General features: G+C 42.6%; 2 protein-coding genes across 7 annotated transcripts in view; one reads left to right on the top strand and one right to left on the bottom strand.

Annotated features, from left to right (window-relative positions):
* The window catches only part of HMGXB3 (HMG-box containing 3), a 61995-nt gene extending 49886 nt beyond the window's left edge, over nt 1–12109 (bottom strand). For 4 of the 5 annotated variants that reach the window (XM_059917481.1, XM_059917482.1, XM_059917485.1 and 1 more), the window contains exons 1-5: nt 11643–12109; nt 8910–9048; nt 7855–8029; nt 3819–4316; nt 2569–2667 (exon numbers count right to left, since the gene is read on the bottom strand). In XM_059917481.1, coding sequence (XP_059773464.1) covers nt 2569–2667; nt 3819–4316; nt 7855–8029; nt 8910–9046 — 909 coding nt within the window. In that variant the 5' untranslated portion in view covers nt 9047–9048; nt 11643–12109. The remainder of the gene's footprint in view (nt 1–2568; nt 2668–3818; nt 4317–7854; nt 8030–8909; nt 9049–11642) is intronic. The other variant, XM_059917480.1, reaches the window with a different exon arrangement.
* An 89-nt stretch (nt 12110–12198) lies between these two features.
* Nucleotides 12199–19287, top strand: TIGD6 (tigger transposable element derived 6). 2 transcript variants are annotated; one of them, XR_009502430.1, is made up of 2 exons: nt 12199–12325; nt 18642–19287. XR_009502430.1 is itself a non-coding variant. In XM_059917491.1 (2 exons), exon 2 carries the CDS (start codon nt 14998–15000, stop codon nt 16570–16572), a length of 1575 nt encoding a protein of 524 aa, XP_059773474.1. In that variant the 5' UTR covers nt 12199–12325; nt 14915–14997. The 2 variants fall into 2 exon arrangements, 1 of the variants encoding a protein (XP_059773474.1); XM_059917491.1 differs by lacking the exon at nt 18642–19287 and adding an exon at nt 14915–16572.
* Nucleotides 19288–23487: the final 4200 nt, after the last annotated feature.

The following is a 23487-nucleotide window of genomic DNA, read 5'->3' as shown; positions in this document are numbered from 1 at the left end:
AATAGAGAAAATCAATGAAACCAAAACCTTGTTCTCTGAGAGCAATAAAATCAGTAACCTCTAGCCAAGCTTATCAGGAAAAAAGAAAGAGGACTCAAATTACCAGTATCAGTAATGGAGAAGTAAAATCACTACAAATTCTATAGATATTGAAAGGATAAAAATTCCACAAAACTTTAAACATAGAATTACCACATGATCCAGCAATTCTACTCTTAAGGTATATACCCAAAAGAATTGAAAGCAGGGACTCAGACATTTGTACACCAAAGCTCATAGTAGCACTGTTCACAATAGTCAAAAGGTACAAACAAACCAAATGTCCATCAATGTTTATGAATAGATTAAAAAAAATAGTACACATGCAATGGAATATTATTCAGCCACAAAAAGGAATGAAATTCTGATACATGCTACAAGATAGATGAACTTGAAAACATTATCCTAAGTGAAAAAGTCAGAACAAAAAGGAAATATTTGCATGTTTCCACTTATTTGAGGTACCTAGAACACACAAATACTAAGACAGAAAGTAAAATAGCGATTACCAAGGCTTGGGGTGGGGAATGGGGAGTAACTGTTTAATAGATACAGAGTTTGTTTGGGAAGATGAAAAAGTTCTGAAAATGGATAATGGTAATGATTGCACAACACTGTAAATATATTTAACAGCACTTGAACTGTACACTTAAAATTGATTAAAATGGTAAACTTCATGTTATGTATATTTTACCACAGCTTTTTAAAAAAAGAATAAGGGAATGTTTTGAACAATTTTATGTCAATAAATTTGACAATTCAGATGAAATGGACAAATTCCCTGAAAGACAAACTATCAAAGCTTGCTCAAAAATGGATAATCTGAATAGTCCTATATATATTTTAAAAATCGGACTTGCCATTATAAACTTTCCCACAAAGAAATCTCCAGGCCCGGATGAGTTCACTGGTAATTCTAACCAAACATTTAAGGAAGAAATAATGCCAGTACTACACAAAACTCTTCCCAAAAAAATGGAAAAGCAGAAAATATTTCACAACTCATTCCATGAGGTAAGCATTACCTTGATACTAAAACAAGACAAACACTGTACAAGAAAATTAGAGACCAATAATATCCCTCGTGAATATAGATACAGAAATTCTGAACAAAATGTCATCAAATCAAATCCGATAATATATTAAAAGGATAATACATCATTGCCAAGTGGAGTTTATCCCAGGAACACAGAGTTAACACTTGAAAAATCATATTAATCACATTAACAAACTAAAAAAGAAAAAAAAAAAACACACACGAAAAATTTTGACAAAATCCAGCATCTCAAAAGACACACAAAAAATTTTGAAAAATCCAACATCCATTCCTGATAAAAGTTCCCAGCAAAAATAACTTCCTAAACATGATAAAGGTATCTTTGAAAAACCTACAGCCAATATTATACCTAATGATGAAAGACTGAATACTTTCCCCCTAAGACGACACACAAGACACAGATATTGGCTCTCACCACTTCTATTCAACACTGTACTGGAGAGGTCCTCAACAAAACCGTAAGACAAGAAAAAGAAATAAGGAATCCGTATCAGAAAAGAAGAAATGAAACTCTCTTTATTAGCAGACAACACTGCCATCTATGTAAAAAATGCAATAGAATCTACAAAAAGGCTAGCAGAATACATGAGTTTAGCAAAGTTGCAGCACACAAGTTTAATAAGCAAAAAATCAATTGTATTACTATATACTAGCAGTGAACTACCAGAAATTGAAAACAGTTTTAAAATACCATTTACAGGGACTTCCCTGGTGGTCCAGTGGTTAAGAATCCCCATTACAATGCAGGGAACATGGGTTCGATCCCTGGTCAGGGAACTAAGATCCCATATGCTGTGGGGCAACTAAGCCCGGGCACTCTAGAGCCCACTGGCCACAACTAGAGAGCTCGTGTGCTAGAGAGAAGCCTGCGTGCTGCAATGAAAGATCCTGCATGCCGCAACTAAGACCCAATGCAGCCAAATAGATAAATATTTTTTTAAAAATACCATTTACAATATCATAAAGAAATGAGATATTTAGGAATAAATCTCAGCCCACATGCTGCTGTGTGTGATGGAAAAAACATCTGAGAATCAAAAGATCCAGGGTCCTTGTTCTGCCTTGTTTTGCAGCCCAGTGGCCTTGAATCATAGAGAGAACAAGTCCTTTCTCTTCTCTGGACCTTTTTCCTAACCTGCACAATAACAGGGTTGAATTAGATCAGTGATCCCTCAATTTTTCTAAAACACGTATGCTTCAGAAATTTTGATAAAAGCCATGGAACCTATCCCAGGAAAATACTCTCTCAAGGAGAAAAGTTTGTATGTAACTTGAGGAGTTCATGGATCCTGCGGAGGTCCATTCACAGACCCTCCCCCACTCCCTCACCCCCAGTTAAGAATACCTGAATCAGAAAAATCTCTGAGATCTTTGCCAGTCCCAATGTCCTAAGTTTGTTAAGACTTCTAGAAAACTACCTGGAAGAGAATTCTTATGGAGCCTTAATCTCCTTCAACTCCCCACACACTGACCAGTTTGATGGAGGTGGGGTTCTCCACAACCGAGTAGGCAGGAAGAGGCAACATGATGAATTGTGCAGCTGGCGCAGAGGAGCTAATCTCACTGGAATCCTGTAGGTACATGGAGAGAAGAAAGTTTTATTGAGATGGAGTGAAGAACACCCAGGACCATCCACAACACTGAAGACCAATCAAGTCCAATAACCATAGATAATGTGCTTATCCAGTGGGCACATCAAAAAAATGTATGAATCTACAATTATCTCAATATAAAAGTTTAATTAAGAACAATCAGCAACAGAGAAAACCAGTATCACAGGGAATGTGCTATCCTCATTTTACAGATGAGAAAACTGAGGTTCTTAAGAGACTCAGAACTCCTAAGATCACATAAGCAGTTAGTGAAAGAACCCAATTCTTCTGACCCTGTCAAATGTTCTTAGCGACCTATTAATCTGCCTTAACCAGTGGCATGCTTCATCATCGTAAACAGCACTGCGGCAACAAGTAATAAAACGGATTTACGCCTGGCACAGAATCCTCTGCAGGGGTATCTGCTCTCATCCGTCTAGGCCATAGGGGCCCCCGCGTGCTGGTCCTCTTAGCCTAAGCAGAACAACTACCTCTTTGAGGATGCCATCGTACCCGGGGTAACAGCATGGTGGCAGCTCCCCCACTCTCCACTTCCAGGGGACCAGGCTGTGGAATCACTGAAATCACTGTTCTTTCTCCTCAACTGGGCATGACAGAAAAGCCACTGGGGAGATACCTCCCTCTTCTTTCTCAGCTATTAGTCCCATCAACCTGGCCCTGAAGAGAACTTCCTTCTTCCTACTTACTCTGTGCCCAACAAGACTATTTTAAAAAATTCTCCTGAACAGTTCAAGGTGCCATTGTGTTTGCTGAAACAATCTTAAGGGAACATAAAATTCTAACTAATACTAATAGCCAAACAGATCCTGGCTCTGACTCATGGATAGCCCAAATATCATCCCCATCCCTCCTGTTAATGTACCTTATCTCATGTGAAGAAAATGTTGCCTATACTGGGCAAGAGGAGTTGTTGAGAGTGCCTAAGAAACTGAAGCCTGGGGACTTGGACCAAGCCTGGGGACAAAAACGTTCAAAAGGACTGCAGTCCAACTAGAAGTGTGCCACACCAGTATTCTTACTTACACTACTTCAGAATTACACTGCATGGTGCTAGCTGCCTTTTTAACAATCCCAGGTAAAGCAAAATCATCCGAACCAAAGCCACTTACCCTCATGACTGTTACCACTGCCATGCTCTCCCCCACCTGGGGGTGGGGCACAGCCAGGCTTCCAGTGGGGAGGTCTGGTGAGCCGTTCACTAAGGTCTCTTCAATTACCAGGCTTGTCTGGTAGGGCTGGTGGCTCTCCCCGACCTCCAGGGAAGCCTCACTTAGGAGCACATCCGGGCCCAGGGTCTCTGAGGCGGTGATCTCCTGTACAGCGCCTGGCTGGGCAAGGGCTCCCACACCCTCAGCTAAGGCCTCCACAGCCAGGCATTGTTCTGCCATGCCTGCACGGCTGGGCACTGTCTCCAGGGCAGTGTTGGACAGAAGGGATGGTCCTTTAGGGGACATTTGGTTCTGGGCCACACACAGCTCTAGCTGAGAGCAGCTCCGCTCCTCCTGCAGGCTGCTCTTGGGGATGATGATATAATCTGAGCGAGGGAGGATCTTGCGGAAACCTGGGATGTCCGGAACCACAGCGGTCAGTGCAGAGAGTTTAGAGTTCTGAGGATGAAGAAGCCAGGTCGGGGAGACAAGCAGAGATAAATGGAATAAGACCACATAGATATATACTTATAAGCCTTTTTTTTCTTCTTTTTTTTTCTGCAAAGGAACCAGAAAGACTCCATTCTCTTGACCTAAGACTTAGACAGGGTCAGCCTCTGCCAATAGCAATGTCATCTTCATCTGAATCATACTTTAGCCAATGTAACTTACTCACTCAATCACACAGAAGACAGATAACGTGGATTAGATTCCAGAAAGGGCACTGATCTTGGCATCTGAAACTGTGAGCTGAAATCCCAGGTCTGGCGTAGTCTTAAACAAATCCTTTCCCTTTTTTTGGCCTTGCTGCCCCATCTGTAAAATGAGGGAGCTGAATCTGGCTATTTATGAGTTCCTTTCCAGCTTTGATACTTCAGGATTCCAAAGTGGCTGAAGATTTAGATACCAGAATGTAAAATGTTCAGTGAAACCTTTAAAAGCATAAAATACAAACCAACAGGCCATGTTGGGTCTCAGGGCAGCAAGCAAGGATCCTGACATCACTGGTTTCTCCCAGACTTGCAAAGAAGAGAATGAACAGATCACAAAGCTATCAATAAGAAGGCTTCATGAGAGAATGTGTATACGGAGGTGGTTATCTGATAAGGACCTGAATATATTGGGAGGTAGTGGGGAGGGAGAAGAATATAAATATTAACAATGACCTAGGATCTTAAGGTTCAGAAAATACTTTCCTGACCTTTAAAGCAATACTACTCAGTTAGGTACTATTATTATTCCCATTTCACAAATGAGGGAACTAAAGCTAAAGGAGGGTAAACTTTCCCAAAACACATAATTAGTAAGTAGTAAAGCTGGGACTCCAGGCCAGGTCTTCTAAGGAGCAAGGAGAGCAGGTACTAGAAGCACAGCCCTGCATGGCTAACTGGCACCAAGAAAAAGGTGCTTTTATTTTTTTCAATTTAAACTGAAAGTTACCCAATGAGGAAGATAGAAAAGTTTAAAATGAACAGGTAAGTGAGAACTGAAATTAAACAGACCAAAAAATAATTTCAGAAGCATCATTTAAAAGGCACTAAGTCAATTACAAAAGGATCCTTAAATAAATCAAAAGCAAGAAGTCAATGAGACTACTTAGGATACAAAGGAAGCACTCAGAGATGAAAGTTAAAAGAAGTACTGAGATGAAACATGAAAGCAAACTGTCCAAATCCTTTATGGAGCCTTTACTGGAGAGATAATGAAGAAATGATATTCTCAAGTCACGCTTTGAAGCAGACAGGTCAAGAGAACAAGACTAAATGGTGGCAAATACATAGGTTGGTCTGGACTTAATCAACAAATCCAAGCACAAGAAACCAGGGCAGCATGAATGACAGTCATCTTACAGACTATAAGGAATGACACTGGAACCATGGGCCCAGCCACTTGGCAGGAGACCTGAAGGGCTGCCAAGGAGACAGCCTGCCCCAAGGTCTCTGACGGGCTCCCAAAGTATGCAGGCAGGAGGGTCCCACCTGTATACCAGGTAATCAGGGAGAGGTCAAACAGCATATAAAGCCTCACCCTGTCTTAGTACATTCCAGACGCTCATTAAATGCCACCTTTTCTTATTATACGGTCACTGGACATTTAATCTACTAAAGAGTGTTATTTACTCACCAAGTCAGTATGTTCCAAGAACTCAGCTAGGTGTTTTACATTGTCCATTTTAAACACTGTGAATAAATACTATTATCCCCATTTTACAAATGAGGAAATCAGAACTCAAAGGTTAAGTGATTCTTCCAAGGTTACAGCTAGTTAATATCAGAGCTAATCTATTAATGATCTTGGGGGTAGTAGTAGAGATGATGGTAGATATAAATTTACATATGGATAAGGAAAAATCATTGTAGATGATCTACTTAATTTTTTTTAAAAAAGCCTTAATAAGGACCTATATTAGTGTCTGGTTTTAAAAACCATATCACTCCAGGATTAGGTAAAATTTTCTTATATCATGGGCAAAAAGTTTGTGACCTTACAATGGAGAAACCAAAGAGCATATGTGTACCTTTCCTAGACTCCGCCTCCCCCTCTCCACAGGGATTGTTTCCCAGACTCACAGTTTACAAACAAATCATCTAGAGGAGAAGTACAGAGTGGCATCTCCAAGACCGTAGGTAACACAAAGCTCTTCCAAGAAGGGAAATGCCAAGCCAACAAGGACAAAATAATCTAAATGGCAATCAGTGGCAGATGGGCTCCACTAAGGGAAATACAACCCATTCTGCTATAACATAGTTGTAGCATTCCTGAAGAACCTTTGCTCTACATTATCAAAAAAGAAGTTAGATACAATTGTTTCAATTTAAAAAAAAAAAAGAGTTAAGGTTAAAAGGTTTCAGCTTGCAATAACAAGGTTATTTTTCCTGCAGGAATTTCAGTTTTAAAAAAAACAGCAGGGTTTCCCTGGTGGCGCAGTGATTGAGTCTGCCTGCCAATGCAGGGGACACGGGTTCAAGCCCTGGACCGGGAAGATCCCACATGCCGCGGAGCAACTAGGCCCGTGAGCCACACCTACTGAGCCTGTGCTCCGCAACGGGAGAGGCCGCAACAGTGAGAGGCCTGCGCACCGTGATGAAGAGCGGCCCCCGCTTGCCACAACTAGAGAAAGCCCTCGCACAGAAACGAAGACCCAACACAGCCAAAAAAAAAAAAAAAAAAAAAAAAAACTTTAAAAAAACAGCAGCGTTAACAGTTGTCAGTCCATTTTATTCCTGTGAACTAGAAATAACAAAATGGCTGACAGACACAAACCTAAGGGCTTCCTTGCTTATTCTTTAATCCAAGCACTCAAAGGCTCAATGTCCTCCATCAATTTCACCTTTAGCCTTGCACTTTTCCTTCTAGCACAGTTCAATACCACCAGTGGTAACAAAAGAATGTGGCCTTAAATAAAGCAGCTATGTCTACCTCTAAACTTGCAAGCCTAATTGCTGATTACATTATAACTGACAGTGGTCAGAACAACACAAATTAATTATACTTACACTCAATTGATAACATGAAAATTCATGGTTTAGGAAAAATGCCTGTAGAAGCTACTCTATAAAAGAAAAATAACACTAACTACCCACAAGGACAAGTGGCTCCAAGTTTTGCTAAAATTCAGAAAAGGAACCTAAGGCTCACTGGGGATCATGTACTGCTGCAAGCAAAGAATAAAGAGAGTACAGGGCATGACCGAAATGGAAACAGACAGGGAATTCCCTGGCGGTCCAGTGTTTATGACTCGGCACACTGCCATGGCCCAGGTTCAATACCTGGTCAGGGAACTGAGGTCCCCCAACCCACGCAGTGCAGCCAAAAAAAAAAAAAAAAAAAAGGAAGCAGACAATATCAGACTCAAGAAAGGTAAAAATGACTCAATTCAAAGTTTTCCTAAGAAGAGAGAAAGAAACAGGAAAACAGGGGGTTGGACTCCCCAAAGCCTCACCACTAAGGCAATGGAGGTATTAGCTGGAGGAAAAAAAAAAAAAAAATTACTTACAGGATCCAAACCTTCTTTCTCTAGTTTGGCTTTCTCCAAGTAGTAACTCCTCTCGGCCACACTGAGAAGCCTCCAACTCTCACTAATCTTCTTATTGATCTCAGATTGAGGGAGGTGGGGGAGCTCCTGCTGCACTTTCAGGTAGATGTCGTAATAGTACAGAAGGTAAGCAGACCTGAGGAAGCAAGGACTTCTTAAGGTTTTCCCTCAACCAGTAAATACTACAATGTTTGAGTAGTGAAGAGCTAAATACAAAACCCAGCTTTTCATTTCAAAAGCATTTCTCTAAATAGAGACTGAAGCAAAGAAACATTTAAATAACACCTCCAGAGGGTGAACAGGGGGAGGTTTCTCCCTCCAGAAATGTGGAAGCAAAGGCTTGTCTGGTCTACTTTTCCATGACCACTTTTTCTGCAGGGATGACTGGCCTTAAATCCCAACATGGGCAAAGATAGATAAAGGTGTCCCGTCATTCCGCTTTCAGGAAAAGGTTAATTAGAGGACTAATTACCACTCACACCCTACTCTTCTACACAGCCTTTGGTCATCTCACTGGTCAACAGCACCTCGCCAAGGCTGAGAGAGGGAAGCAAGTAGAACTATCAAAGTGACCCAGTGCTGGGAGCCTCAGCAAGAAGTTTGGAGTGTTCACAGTTAAGAGGGAGATTAGAGCTACAATTTGGATATTCTTTATAGATATCATTGGAGCTATTTATAACTCCAAATTTTTATTGATGTCCTAATTAAATATTTAAATAACAATGGCATTAGTAATAAAGTGGTTCTCTTGCAGAGAGCTTCCACCATTTGTATGTATATTTCCTGCTAAAGCCTAGAAACATGACCAAGATTTGGATAGGAATGGCAACTGCTGGCATCAATCGGCCACTTCCCACTCTCAATCACCCTCTCCCCCCAACCCTACTGCCCATCAGGAGACTTCAACAAATGACATGGCACTCTCAGTGAATCTGGACACAGGCTAAAGTCTTCTTCAACACAGTTCTCCAAGCAGCTTGTTTATAAATGCCAGCTACCAAAATGTGTCGGCTAACCTGGGTTTCTTGGCCTTTTCTCCATGTATTTTATACTTTTTCTTCTTCTTGGGTGGCCCAGGGGAGGTGTAACAGTAGGCTTCCTCAATTTCCTCCATCACGACAGTTACCTCAGTACCATCATATGATGCATCCATGGCTAGAGGAAAGTCAAACATAAATAAGGTTCAAGAATCTACCCTAAAGGGGACAGCAGCCTCCCGATCCAATGATCCTTATCTCTGCCACGGCCTTAAGACTCAGTCATTTGCCAAACTCAGCAGATGGATCCTAAGAAGCACCTGGGGAACCTACTAAACATTCAGATTCCAGGGTTTCACCTCAGCCCTTCTGAATCAGAATCACTAAAGGGTGTGGCAATCCGTGTGCTTAACACCTGCGCCAGGTGAGTCCTCTGACTAGGCAAACCTGAGATCACTAGCTTAGAGAGCCCTTTCACTTATATTCGTTCATGGGATACTCAGTAATCCTTCAACTCAAAGATTAGCCCCACATTACAAGAATTCCATATGGTAACAGGTAAATACTTGGCCAGGAGTCAGTTCTGGACACTCCCTCATGGCATCACCTTAAGCAAAATGCTTCACTGATTCACTCATTCATTCAAACATGTGTTAAGTGCCAATATGTAGCAAAGTTTCTTTACATTCCGCCAATTTGTATGACTTTGGGCAGGTCCTTTAGCTGCTTTAGGTTCAATTCTCTCACACATTAAAAAGAGATGTCTCACCCACCTTACCACAGACTTATAGTGATAAGGCTTAAGGACATAACTCCATTTGAGAATAGTGCTATACAAAAAGGGTTCATTATTAAAGATGAATCATGTCTGCCTGAGATGCTTAATGACCTGACCAAGGCCACCACACCCAGGGACTTGAAAGGCAGATTTTTTAGTTCCAAAATCCAACTGTGAGCCTTCTTCCATACTACACTGCTCCCATCTCCACCCACAACCCTCTAAACCAGCACTGTTCAAAAAACTTTTTGCGATGACAGAAATGGTCTTCATCTGTGCTCCTCCAATACAGTAGCTAATTATGGCTATTGAGCACCTGAAATATGACTTGTGTGATTGAAGAACTCAACTGATTTCATTTTATTTAATTGTAATTAGTTTAAATAACCACACATGGTTAGCGCGGTATTGAACAGCTCAGGTCTAAACAGTAATCTGACAGACCGACATTAACTCTCTAGCACTGGCCTAAGAAACAGAAAACCTACTAATAGCTTTTCCTAGGGAAAGGAAGGCATTAAAAAAATTCAATGACTAGTTCAAGAAGAGTTAGTTTATTTGTGGCCACACGCTAAGTTGGAGTTTTACCCACAGACTCAATCCTTGGATGGAGAAAGGCTCCCAAAAACCACTTGAATTTTATGAGAGAGAAATAATATAGTTGCTCTGGAAAATCTGTCAGAAGATAATTTAGGATTCTGGGAAGAAGGAGCTGTGTAAGTAAATACAGAACTGATATGTGTATTACAAGACCCACTCACATCTCATTTAGAACTCACTCCACAAATGATGAGGTATCTGATAAGGTATGAGAAAAAGAGCACTGTGTGTTGAGTCAGGAGACCAGGATCCAAGTCTAAATTCTAACCATGCGATCTCAGGTAAGTCTACTCCCCTCCCTAAATTTCAGTTGTTCCTCAAGTGAGACGGAAGAGGCTGAAATCAGTGGTTCCTAACTTGTTGAGAGGCAAGAATCCCTTTGAGAATGTTGTAAAGCGGGAAAAACCCTCTCCCAGAAAATGCAGACAAGTATTTCACCTATAATTTCAAAGATATACCTGAGGCTAAGAACACATTATTCCTAAGGTTCTTTCTAGTTCTGTACCATCTCTAAATGATTTCCCTTCCCATTGGAAAACAAAACAAAAACAACAACAAAAAACCCCCACTGCATTCGGTTATAGTCCAACTCTGGAGGAGAACATAACCCACAACTTGGCTCGGTAAGAAATAGGCCAGTGCCTTCATTGGGTAAGGGATGCTAGGGTTCAAATCAAGGCTATGTGGGGATGTGCTTTTTTTGCCTTTCATAATTGACTTCTCAGCCCTTGAGTCTTGCTGAGAAAAGCAATAACTGCAGGAGAGCTTCTGTAAAGAATGACATACAAGGTTTTAGCACCCAAAGCAAAACAAATTAGAAAACAAAGTCATTACAATCATATTGGGGTAGGGGAAGGAACAGACTACCCTGGGTTTTGGCTTCTTTGAGTAGCCCGGTTTAAGCCTGGGTCCAAGAGTATTTTCAGATCCTAGGCCTCAGTACAGCAATGCAAAAAAAAAAAAAAAAAAAAAGGGCACGATAATATAAAGGTTAAAACCAAGGGCTCTGGAGGGCAGAAGATCAGGGTACTAAATTTAAGTTACGCATTTTAACAGCACGCGCACAGAGCTCCATGACCTTGAGCAATCTACTTACTCTAAGCCTCAGTTTTCTCATCTGTAAAAGAGAAGGCAGTACTTGAAATTTGTGACACGCTTTCACTCCTTTCAGATCCTCCTCGGAACCTCATTAAATGGCTTCTGACGGCTCAGCAGTGGGCCATGGTCAGCCTATGGGCCTTAGATGTCCCAAAGGTACCGAATGCGAGAGGTGGAAACTAAGGCTCACTACTCCTACTTCGTAGAAGAGGCAACAGGGCTCAGAGAGCCGCAACTCCCAGCTCGCGGGCGCCCAGCCGGTGCGGTGCGGCGCGGCGCTCGAAGGCGGGACTTACCCGGAGAAGCGTGCAAGCCGCGCGGCTCACATTCCCGGAGGCGCCCGGCCAGGGGGCTCGACGGGGGGGCTGGCCGGCGCACTCGCGCTCCCCGCTGTCGGAGAGAGGCGGCTCCAGTCGTGGCAGTGGCAACAAGGAAGTGGAGACGAGGGCTCGCGCGCGCATCCCGGGGGCTAGAGGAGCCCCGGCCCCGCGGCCCCGCCCGGCGACACACGGCACGGAGTCGCGACAGCCCCTCTCTCTCCCCTTCCTCGGAGTCGTGATATGGGGTTGTAGAGGGCGGGCGTGGGAGCACAGGTTCTCTCCGCAGGCTCTTCACCGACGCCTGCCGAGAGCCCCGGGGGTCAAGCCCCGGGGAGCCCGAGGAAGACAGCAGGGACACGGGCGTCGCCGCGGCACCGGTTCAGCAGCAGCACACCTCGGACCGCTAGGCAAACCCGTCCCGGCGACCCTCGCGGCGCGCCGGAAGCGGCCGGCGGCGCGTGACTGCGTGCGACCCCTTGCGCAGGCGCAACAGCCCAGCCCGGGCTGAGGGGCGGGCCCCTAGAAAGTGCTTAGAGGCTTAGAAGGGGGCCGCTAAGGCGGACGGACTACTTCCTGCTAGAGGTTCCGGGAGGAGGAGGAAGCTGCGGCCGCCCACGGTGGACGCCCTCAGCCCCAGGGCATTGCCGTAGGGCGTTCAGGTAAATGGGGCGGGGCTGTGGCGAGCGTGAGGGGTCGAGGCCCCGCCTCGCCTGTCGAAGCCACGTCTGGCGAGGGGAGCCCGAGCACCACCCTCCCAGCACGGCGTTCAAGGCCTGACCCCAGTCCTCATCACTGTCCCGGCTTGTTCAGGACAGGGTTCTTACTTCCTAGTGCCGCATGAAACCGTCCTCCGAACCCCAGTGATCTGCCCTCAATCCGTCTCTCCCACCGTCCCACACACAGTAATGGTAGTGAGTGATTCAAACGGAGCTGAATGACCATGTGGAGAGGCTCTGGAATCAGATAAGGATTGCAGTGTCCCTTTTCGCCGATGTCACAGATGGTGCCACATTCGTACAAGTCCCCTCACCCTCACTACCTTGCAAGTGCATTTCCAATCTGCCTACTTTTCTCCATTTACCACCGTCACCAGTCTTCTCCTAGTCACCGTCATCTCCTGCCTGGACTGAGGCAATTTCTTCCCATCTCCTCTCTTTTCCCTCTACAATCTATTCTCCACAACACGCAAATTGATCTTTTTGCACTGTAAGCCTGATTAGGTCACTCTCTGCTTAAGACCCTCCAGTGTCCTCTTGTTTACTTAGAATAAAATTCAAACTTATCTCGACCTACAAGACTTTGGTTTGGCTCTTGATTCATTCTCTCTCCACATCTCTTCTCAGTACTGGTTGTTCCCAGAACAAGCTATATAGCACTGTGTAGTGTTCAGAATGCTAGCTTTGTGCTGAGCCTCCTTGGGATTGAATCCCAGCCCTACCACATGTAAGCGATATTAAGCATGGAAAGTAACAAATTATGTTTACAAAGGACCAATAATTGGTTCTCATTTCAGTAAGTGGCATCACCATCCACTCAATTGCTCAGTGCTCAAGCCAGAAATCTGGGAGTTATCCTTGACTGCTCTTGCACCTCACATCCAGTCCATCAGCAAGATCCGCAAAAACATAGTCCCAAACTGACTACTTCTTACCATCTTCACTATTACTCTATCCAAGCCACCATTATCTCACATCTGGACTCTGGCAACAGCCTCCTAACTAGTCTCTTTCTTTTTCTCTGACACCCTTCCATTCCATTCTTCACACAGCAGTCATCTTTCTCCTTGCTTAAAATCCTTCAGGAGCTTCTTGTTGCACTCAAATTAACACATCCCAACTATATATGGCCTACTAGGCTAGCCTGCATTTACCTTCAGATTTAGGGCCACCTCTTAGGAAAATGGACTTTACCTATTAGGTTCTCCACCTTGCAACCAAAAGACTCTTTCTAAAGTGCAAATCTGATCATGTCATTCCAAAAACAGAAAACAAAACTCCAAAGGCATCTTATTGTCCCAAGATCTTGTTCTCTTCTCCAAAGACTTTCTTTTTCCTGATCATGTCTTTTTATTTTCTATGGTACTTCATTGCCTTTACACATATTTCCTTCTATCTCATGAATTCCTATTTGTTTATACTTTAAGTCCCAACATCAGTATTTTTTCCTCTTTGAAGTACACTGCCCGTCTGTGTCCCACCCAGTTGATCATCCCACTTCTGTCTTCTCGTCCACAGTACTCTGTAACCTCTGTTATAGCACTCCATACTCTAGTTTTGTCTTCCCTGGTAAGCTGCTCAATGGTAGGCACTATGCTGCATTCACCTCTGTATGGCTGGCATCGAGCACAGTGCTTAGCACACAGAGGATGCCATGATTGGATAGACAGATGTGTGGGGGTACTGACAGAAGCCAGTCCTTAAAAAGGGGCAGTCACAGCCTGAAGCACAGCAGCCTCCTCTTGTTCTTTGAGGACTCTCATGATAAAAGGTTTAAGCAGGCAATTACCAAAACTGCTACTGTTGGATCATGTTTATTTCCTTCATAGCACATATCACACTCTGTAATTAACTAATTTATCTGTTCACTTATTGTTTATCTCCCTACATCACATTGTATTATTTCATAAGGGCAGGGACCTTGACTATGTTGTTCTTCACTGTGTCCTTACCACTTGGCACCTGTAAATATTTATTAAATGAATGTGTGGCTATGAGAAACATCTTCCGGCAGTGAAAAATCCTTCCAAAGCCAAGCAGCGATAGAGCTATGAAGATCTCACTGTGGTGGAATTTCAAGCAGGACTATGGAGTTGCAGAAATAGCACTGATCTGAGTCAAGAAATCTGAGCTCTATGAACCTGGGTAGGCCCCTTCCCTGGGCCTCAGTTTCTGTATCTTTAAAATGAGCCAGATAATAATTCCTTGAATTTATACAATGCATTGCTATTTGCAAAGTTCTTTTACCATCTGTTACTTCAATATAGTCTCACAGTAGACAGACCAGACATTGTTATTATTTTTACAAAGGCTCAGAGAGTTTAAGTAAACTAGACTATATCTCTTTTATTTCAAACATTCTATGAGTCTGTATAAATAACCTCTACAAAAAGTCAGTAGCATGATCCTGTCTTCTCTTGACTTCGGCCTTATATTATCATTTTTCTAATAGTTTTTTAAAATCTGAACCCATCTTTTAGGGGGAATCCATTATCTTTGGTTCCTGATAGGCACTCCATTTTGTCTTCTCAGTTTTCCTCACTTGTGGCAAAACAAGCCAAGAGGAGGAACAGACACAGCCCTGGTAGTTGTGGTCCAGCCCTCATTCTACAGATATGGCAAACAAGGGGAACAAGAAACGTCGGCAGTTCTCCCTAGAGGAGAAAATGAAAGTTGTGGAAGCTGTGGACTCAGGCAAGAGGAAAGGCGATGTGGCAAAAGAATTCGGTATCACTCCTTCTACTTTGTCTACATTCTTAAAGGATCGTGCTAAATTTGAAGAAAAGGTGCGGGAGGCATCTGTGGGACCCCAGAGGAAAAGGATGAGGAATGCTCTTTATGACGACATTGATAAGGCTGTTTTTGCTTGGTTTCAAGAAATCCATGCCAAAAACATTCTCGTGACTGGTTCTGTCATTCGGAAAAAAGCACTAAACTTGGCCAACATGCTTGGCTATGACAATTTTCAAGCAAGTGTGGGCTGGCTGAACAGATTTCGGGATCGCCATGGAATTGCTTTGAAAGCAGTCTGTAGAGAGGATAGTGACAGATTAATGAATGGTCTAGGAATAGATAAGGTTAATGAGTGGCATGCAGGGGAAATTATAAAACTAATTGCTGACTACAGCCCAGATGATATCTTTAATGCTGATGAGACAGGAGTGTTTTTCCAGTTGCTTCCCCAGCACACACTTGCTGCTAAAGGGGACCATTGTAGAGGGGGCAAGAAAGCAAGGCAGCGGTTGACAGCACTCTTTTGTTGCAATGCTTCAGGGACTGAAAAAATGAGACCATTGATTGTTGGTAGGTCAGCCAACCCACGCTGCCTCAAGAATGTCCATTCCCTCCCTTGTGACTACCGAGCCAACCAGCAGGCGTGGATGACACAGGATCTGTTTAATGAGTGGCTGATGCAAGTGGATGCCAGAATGAAGCAGGCAGAACGCCGGATCCTCCTGCTGATTGACAACTGCTCCGCTCACCACATGCTTCCACGCTTGGAAAGGATTCAGGTGGGGTATCTGCCCTCAAAGTGTACTGCCGTCTTGCAGCCACTGAATCTTGGCATAATTCATACCACAAAAGTGCTGTACAGGAGCCACCTGCTAAAACAGATCCTCCTCAAGCTCAACAGCAGTGAAGATCAAGAAAAAGTAGACATCAAGCAGGCCATTGACATGATTGCCGTGGCATGGTGGTCAGTCAAGCAGTCCACAGTGGTGAAATGCTGGCAGAAGGCAGGCATCATCCCTGTGGAATTGATAGATTCTGACGCAGAAGCAGCAGCCAGTGAACCAGATATTGCCATTGAAAAGTTGTGGCACTCAGTGGCTATTGCCACCTGTGTCCCAAATGAAATAAATTTCCAGGACTTTGTCACTGCAGATGATGATCTCATCATCTCTCAGGAGCTGCTGGACACAGAGGTCATCCAGGACATGGTGGCTGGTGAAAGTACTGATGAAGCTGGAAGTGAAGATGAGGGGGAGGCATCTTTACCACAGCAGCCAAAAGTCACCATCACAGAGGCCATCTCAAGTGCACAGAAACTTAGATGGTTCCTTTCCACTTGTGTAGGTGTTCCTGATGCCATTTTTGGACAGCTAAATGGCATAGATGAATATTTAATGAGAAGAGTGACACAAACTCTTGTTGATTCCAAAATTACAGAGTTCCTCCAAACAAAATAATGTAGAAATTAACTGCCTCTTTTAATTTAGAAGATGTAGTTTACAAGAATAAATATTTCTTTAGCTAGGATATTGAACTTAAATTTTAAGCAATATTATTGTGACAACATTCCAGTTTTCTGAAATAATCAGAAAACTTTCTTGAATGGAATTTGGGGCCCAAGACTTTTCATTTCTAACAAGTTCCCAGGTGATGCCAATGCTGATGTGGTCCAAGGTCCATGCTTAAGAACCACTGGTCCATCTGGATTCTAGCACTTCTCTCTTTAACTGACCATCTGAATACTCCCAATCACTAACTGTCAAAAAAAAAAAAAAAGTATCAGCTGTTCTTACTCCAGAACTGTTAACTCCTTCCTGCTGATTTGGTAACTCCAGAACCTTCTTAGCTATTCTCTTGAATGCCCCACCAAGTATTCAGTAGAGGTGCATCTGTTTGTGCCAAAGGACTTAACAAGAGCCATCTAGCCTATCAAAGCATCTTTTAATACTTCAGGATTATTATTAGTACGATGTTGGGGTACAGGGAAATAAAGTGCCAGAAAGAGGAGACATGATACAATCTGGAAGATGTGGTAAATATCAGAGAATGCTGTTAATCACACTCATGGGAGAGAACATACCTTCCAGTGTACCTCTCAAATCCAGACAAGGTGAGAGGAACACTTGTGAGAGAGATGACATGTGTGAGAGTGTTTGGATTATTTGGATAATCCACAGTGGTCCTCTCCACACCTGTGGATAATCCAGCCTCATGTCATTAATGTGAGGGCACACTATGTTTCCCTTCACTAAAATCACTTCATAAATCACCCTTATTCCTTTGTGTTTGTTCTTCAGAGAAGTCTGCTAGAGCAGAGTTGATTTAAGTTATTTAAAGCTGTATAAATTTATCGTCAAATTTATCTTAAAGTTTTTCTCCTATAAAAAAGGCATTCTTGGACTTCCCTAGTGGCGCAGTGGTTAAGAATCCGCCTGCCAATGCACAGGACACAGGTTCGAGCCCTGGTCCAGGAAGATCCCACATGCCGTGGAGCAACTAAGTCCGTGAGCCACAACTACTGAGCCCATGTGCCACAACTACTGAAGCCCGTGCGCCTAGAGCCTGTGCTCTGCAACAAGAGAAGCCACTGTAATGAGAAGCCCGCGCACCACAACAAAGAGTAGCCCCGGCTCGCCATAACTAGAGAATGCCCCCATGGGCAGCAACGAAGACCCAACGCAGCCAAAAATAAAAATAAATATAATTAATAAATTAATTTTTTTAAAAAGGCATTCTTAATATCCTTTAAAACCCTAGTATCTATTTTCTAATGAGTCAGATAAGTGTCAGTTTCATTTTTAGAAGGTACACACAAGACCTGTTAGCGTTGTAGTGTAGTTCCCTGCCCCAGGTTAATTTTGTGGCTATTTCAGAAACCCATAGCAATTCAGTTATTCTTCTTTCTGTAGTTACTTAATTGAAACATGTATAAAGCAGATTAATCATAGAAAGTACTCCTTCCACTTTGTTGAACAAAACAAAAAACACAAAAAAACAGCAGACGTTTAAATAGATGTGTATTTAAAGCTTATTTGGGGTATTTTTCCTTTTAAAGAACTAATATAACTTGAATTAAAAGTACTATACGTATTTTAAATTATTAACACATAGGAAAGGAAAACAGTGTCTTCTGGCTAAGTCCCGTGGTTCCGTCTCATTGTCAGCACCTTAACTGCTCTCATCATCTGTGTCAGGATTACTGACGAAATTTCTAATTTCTTCCCTCATCTTTCTCCTGAAGTCCATTTTGCACATAATGTTAGATCTCTTCCCTTGCCCAAGTGTCTGTGGCGGCTCCCAAATGCCTACAGAAATAAAAGACTATTCATCTGAGTCTTAGCACCCTCTGGAGTTGACTGCTTGGTTACTCAGTACAATTTAGTGTGTGTGGCCCCACCATGGGCCATTGTCTTCACTCCATACCCATGTCTGCTAGTGTGCCTTTGCCTGAATGCCTCACCCTGTTCTCTACCAAGCTGGGCCTTACACATTCTTCAAGAACTAACTGGAGTCCTTTTTCTTCCAGCCTTGAAGACTCCAGCACCTGCTCCGCCCTTCTCTCCCTCAACTCCTCAGCACTTTTGTCTCTAAACCATTCAGTTAAGCACTTAAATGTTTTGCCAATGTTCTGTGGCTCTTTAGACTGTAAGCTCCACGAGAGCAGGGACCACTCAGCCTTTGTAACCTTAAAGGAGCCTAGCACTGTGCTGGGAACATCATAGGCACATCAGTAAACATTTGTGTATAAATTGACACACAAGTAATGTCAAAGCCACCTTATTTTTAAAGTTGCATGAAGCATTAATTCTACTAGAAAATGACTTGGAGATAAGGTAGGGCTGTCCTCTATTTAAAAGGATTTGCAGGGCTTCCCTGGTGGCGCAGTGGTCGAGAATCTGCCGACATGCCGCGGAGCAACTAGGCCCGTGAGCCACAATTCCTGAGCCTGCGCTTCTGGAGCCTGTGCTCCACAACAAGAGAGGCCGCGATAATGAGAGGCCCACGCACCGCGATGAAGAGTGGCCCCCACTTGCCGCAACTAGAGAAAGCCCTCGCACAGAAACGAAGACCCAACACAGCCATATATAAATAAATAAATAAATAAATAAATAAATAAACAAACAAACCCAAAGTTTAAATAAATAAAAGGATTTGCAGAATTTTTCCATGAATATCATTGCTCAAATATTATTCCAGTCCAGGTTATAATCTATTCTGTGATAATGAAGAATTCTGATATATGGAGCTAAACCTATTTCCTTCCACAGAAAGTCACTGCAGGATTCTCCATTTCTACAAGACAAGACTTTAGTGTGAAAGGCTTTGTCTAAGTGCCTTGCATATAGTAATATTCAGTAAGTATGTACTTAAACTTGGTATTTTTTTTAAAAAAAGAAATCTCACATTCTTGACTCATTTAACATATCATATGAATTATATCCAAGTAGATGGAAATCACATCCAAAAGAGAGCTTTTGCAGTCTGGTTTATGTCAGGTGAAAGTTTGCTTGTCTTGGACATTAGGGGTTTTTTGACACTTTGTTTTTTAAACTAAAAAAGGTTGGTATTATCCTTTCTTGGTCTGCTGTCTTCATCAGGCCCTCTGTGGCTTCTCCCTGACTCTCTGTTCCCTCCAACCCCACTTGAGGATATAGTTTTGTCCCATTTGACCAATCCACTCTGTAAGCCAACCTTCTGGGACTAAGGACCTACCTCAATTGTGCTGTCATGAGGATAAAAAGGTATACCTGGCACAGACTAAGTGTTCTACAAATGCTGTCTGTTGTCATTACTATCCATCCTATTTGGAACCTTACCATCTAGAGGCAGGGACCTGCCTTACCACTAAAATATCTTGGGGTTCATTTTTCCAGAACCACACAGCCTGTTCCTAAGGGCTCTTTCATTAAAAAGGAAGGAAGATAAGACTTATTGATTGCCTATTTATGTCAAGCACTATTTCACTTATTTAATCTTTCCAGCAAATCATAATACCAAAGGATTGATAGGTCTCCAAATTTGCAGACCTATTAACTGTTCTGCTACTGGGGCCATAGTTGTCTTTGAAGTGGGATGTGGTAGAGCATATTCCTGCCACCAGAGGGCAGAGGTGAGCTACATAAGGGAGACAATAAAGCCAACTGAAGAAACTAGGAGCAGCCACTTGTAATTTCTTAGTAGAGGCTGAGAACGTAGTCAAGGAAAGAGAGAAGAGACATAGGATGTGGGACTTGCTCAAACAACTGACTTAGAAATAACTGTACCTCAAACTACCCAATTCACCCCATTATATACACCTATCCCTTCACCTACTGATAACCACAGGCCATGTAATTGACCCTGGGCAGATAATTGACGTGCCCTACAAATGAGCCAGTGTTAGAGAAATAGCCACCCATCAAACATATCCATACCTTCAGTAATCACTGAAATATTGGACCTTATAAAATACCCACTGCTGGCCAGAGAGGCTCTAAGGATGAATTAAGTTCATGACCCTACCCTCAAGCAGTCCAGTAAGCAGAGGAGATAGATGAGAGGGAGAAAATAATACAGAGTGGTAAATGCCATTTTAGAGAATAATCAGAGAATTTACAGGAGATAGAGCCCAAAGGAGCCCCTGCATGAGAGAAGAGGAATTCAATAGGAAATGTTGCCAAGAGCAAGGGACACTTAATATGAAGTATCTGGAAGGAGGAGTAGGGAGTTAGGTATATGGGGTGGGGAAGCAATTCCTGGCAAAAGGAACAGCATATATAAAGGTCTGGGGTATTAGAAAATGGCCCATTTGGGAACAGTTAAGGTCAGAGGTAGGTATGTCAAGCAAAGGATGTGTGGTAGGACAAGTGACTAGAGATGTAAGCAAGATCATAGTTTTTAAGGTCTTGTTGGCTAAAGCATTCATTTTGAACTTACCCTGAAAACATTGGAGAACCACTTACAAGTAGCAAACGTCAAATTATTTTTTAGAAATTGATTGATAACTAGTGTGGAGGCTGAGCTGTAGAGATACAGGTAAACTAGTTAGGCTATGGCATCATCCTGAACAGAAGTGATACACATGGAGGGCACGAAAGAGATGTTGGATTTGAAAGACTCTTGCCAGGTAGATAGATTTGGTGTGAGTTGAAGAGGAATATTCTAGAATTTCCCAGGATTCTGGCTTGAGTAGCTAGCTCATGCCATAATCAAGATAGATAAAACAGGAGGAGTTTGGGGGTATGTTGCTTATGAAATGCCCCTGGGCATCCAGGTTGAACTGTCCAGTAACAGCTGTGGAGATTTATATATAGACAGATAATGCTGGTTGGTGTTCTAGAAAGGTCAGGCTGGAAATCATGTTTGGCTGCCGTTAGCATGCATATAATAAGGTAGTTGAAGCCATAAATGTGGATGTCATCTGGGGAGAGCTTACAATGCAAAGTGTTTATGATATGGGGGTCCATGAACCAGACTTTTTTATAATCACGTGTATGTATATACATGCACATGTGAATATTTCTCCAAGAAAAGCCATACTTTCGTCAGTCACAACTGGATCCGAAAATTAAAACCTTAAGCAGTAGTGCTATATGAGAGACAAGGCCAAGGACACAAGCATTGAAAGGACAGATGGGATAGCACAATCCTCCAAGTTGGTTGGAGGAGATGCTAGAGAATGAGTGTGTGAGGCACTTCAGGGGCTCTGGATCCCAGATGCTGCATGCAGACAGAGTGGGTGCACCCTCCTTCACTCTGTGGGTAAGGATGAGCTTAGAGGCAAAATGCTCAGGGTTACAGAAGTACTGCAAAAGGAAGACTGAAAACTGTCCTTAAGCCTATACTCACACTCCCACTTCTACAGAGTTGAGAAGCAGAAGAGGGAGGACATTCAAGAGGCTCTCGGCAAGTATGGGGTCGTGGGGTGGGGGAGGTGCAGGGGTGGTGCTGATTAGTCCTTACAAAGCCGTGTGCTCCAGTTAGGAACTGCACGCCCACTTCTCTCACTTAGCTGGTATAAGGTGTTAGCCTCAATGTACTGATGGGGAAAATGTGGCTCAAAATTCAGTGTTAGGACAGTAGTAAAACATAAACCAGATTTGGGTTTTCTGACTTCAACACAGTATGGAATAGGAGTCATGCAACATAAGAACTCGAAGGGTCTTCGAGCAATCTAGTTCTCTTCCCGCTTTCACCGATGGAAAAATTAAGTCCCCAAAGGGTTAACTGACTCACTCAGGACCCCAAAGCAAAAAGGAAAGAACTGGGTTTCTTTATGCTTTAAGACTTTCTGTAAGGACAGATACTTTTGTGTGATGGGGAAAATGAATGACTGAATCACCCTCCAAATGTAAAGAGATGGTATTGTAAAGCTCACTGGTGACCTGAATGTGTTTCTTAGTTAGAAACCCTCCCCCCTTGCATTTGAATAATTTATACACGGTAATATTTTATTAGCATAACAATTTATTAGCAGACAAATGAAATGACACCTCTAGATCACAACCCATATAGGATCTTATATAATAAACATCACAAATAGATCCCAGATGAAAAGGATCTGCTATTAACCAATTCCCCCTCTCCTGTAATAGGCTGTAATCCATCAATAACTCATCCTCATCCCATAGAGGGTTAAGCAAGATTTATGTGGAATAGCATCAAGGCACTTGCTTTAATTTAAAAAGATATACATGGTATGAAACATATTCCCAAAAGTCATTAGCCTTGAATAAATTGGGAAAAAAAAGGCAGTATACTTTTTTAGTGAATAAACAAGACTGAGATTTTAAGTTCATTCACCTCTCACCCTGATATTGTCTTGATTTGTATACAAAATTGCAGAGGAGACCAAAAATGGTAGCGTTTTATACAGACTGGTTTGTTCACACTAATTTTTGAGAAATCATGGCAGCATCAGAACTCAAACAGTAACTTCCCAACTGATTTGAACTGAAAAGGCAAGAGCAGTTTCGTTCCAAGTAACTTATTATTTTAGGGATGGGGAATGGGGTGTGGGGAAAGAACCTCCCTAAAATAAGTTTCTTAAAACTGCAGTTAAAAATCCTTTCTGGCTAAGGCTGCTTGTCTGTTTGCCAAGTAAAGACCTTCAGTTAGAAATTCTGTCATTGGTATTTTTAATAAGATTATAATTATTTGGCCAATTTCGGAGCCATAATTCAAATCCAAGAAAGGTTATACAACGTTCCAACGTAGATTTACAAACATGGTAGCTCCAATAAAAGCATTTAGTGTCCTTCATTATTCCAGTTTTCATAATTCAATATCTCCTTCCTATTTTATATCACTAGGAGAAAAATAAAACACACGCCAAAAAATCCACTATCTGGTATAACTGTATTTAACATGTTTACTTTAAAATTTCAGGTGCA

This window comes from Balaenoptera ricei, chromosome 3 (genome assembly GCF_028023285.1).
Source record: "Balaenoptera ricei isolate mBalRic1 chromosome 3, mBalRic1.hap2, whole genome shotgun sequence".
NCBI classification, from domain to species: Eukaryota; Metazoa; Chordata; class Mammalia; order Artiodactyla; family Balaenopteridae; genus Balaenoptera; species Balaenoptera ricei.
This window is presented reverse-complemented; position numbering and strand designations above follow the sequence as displayed.

Excerpts from the sequence above, each read along its gene's own strand:
- TIGD6 (XM_059917491.1), top strand. The coding sequence starts at position 14,998 with ATGGCAAACAAGGGGAACAAGAAACGTCGGCAGTTCTCCCTAGAGGAG.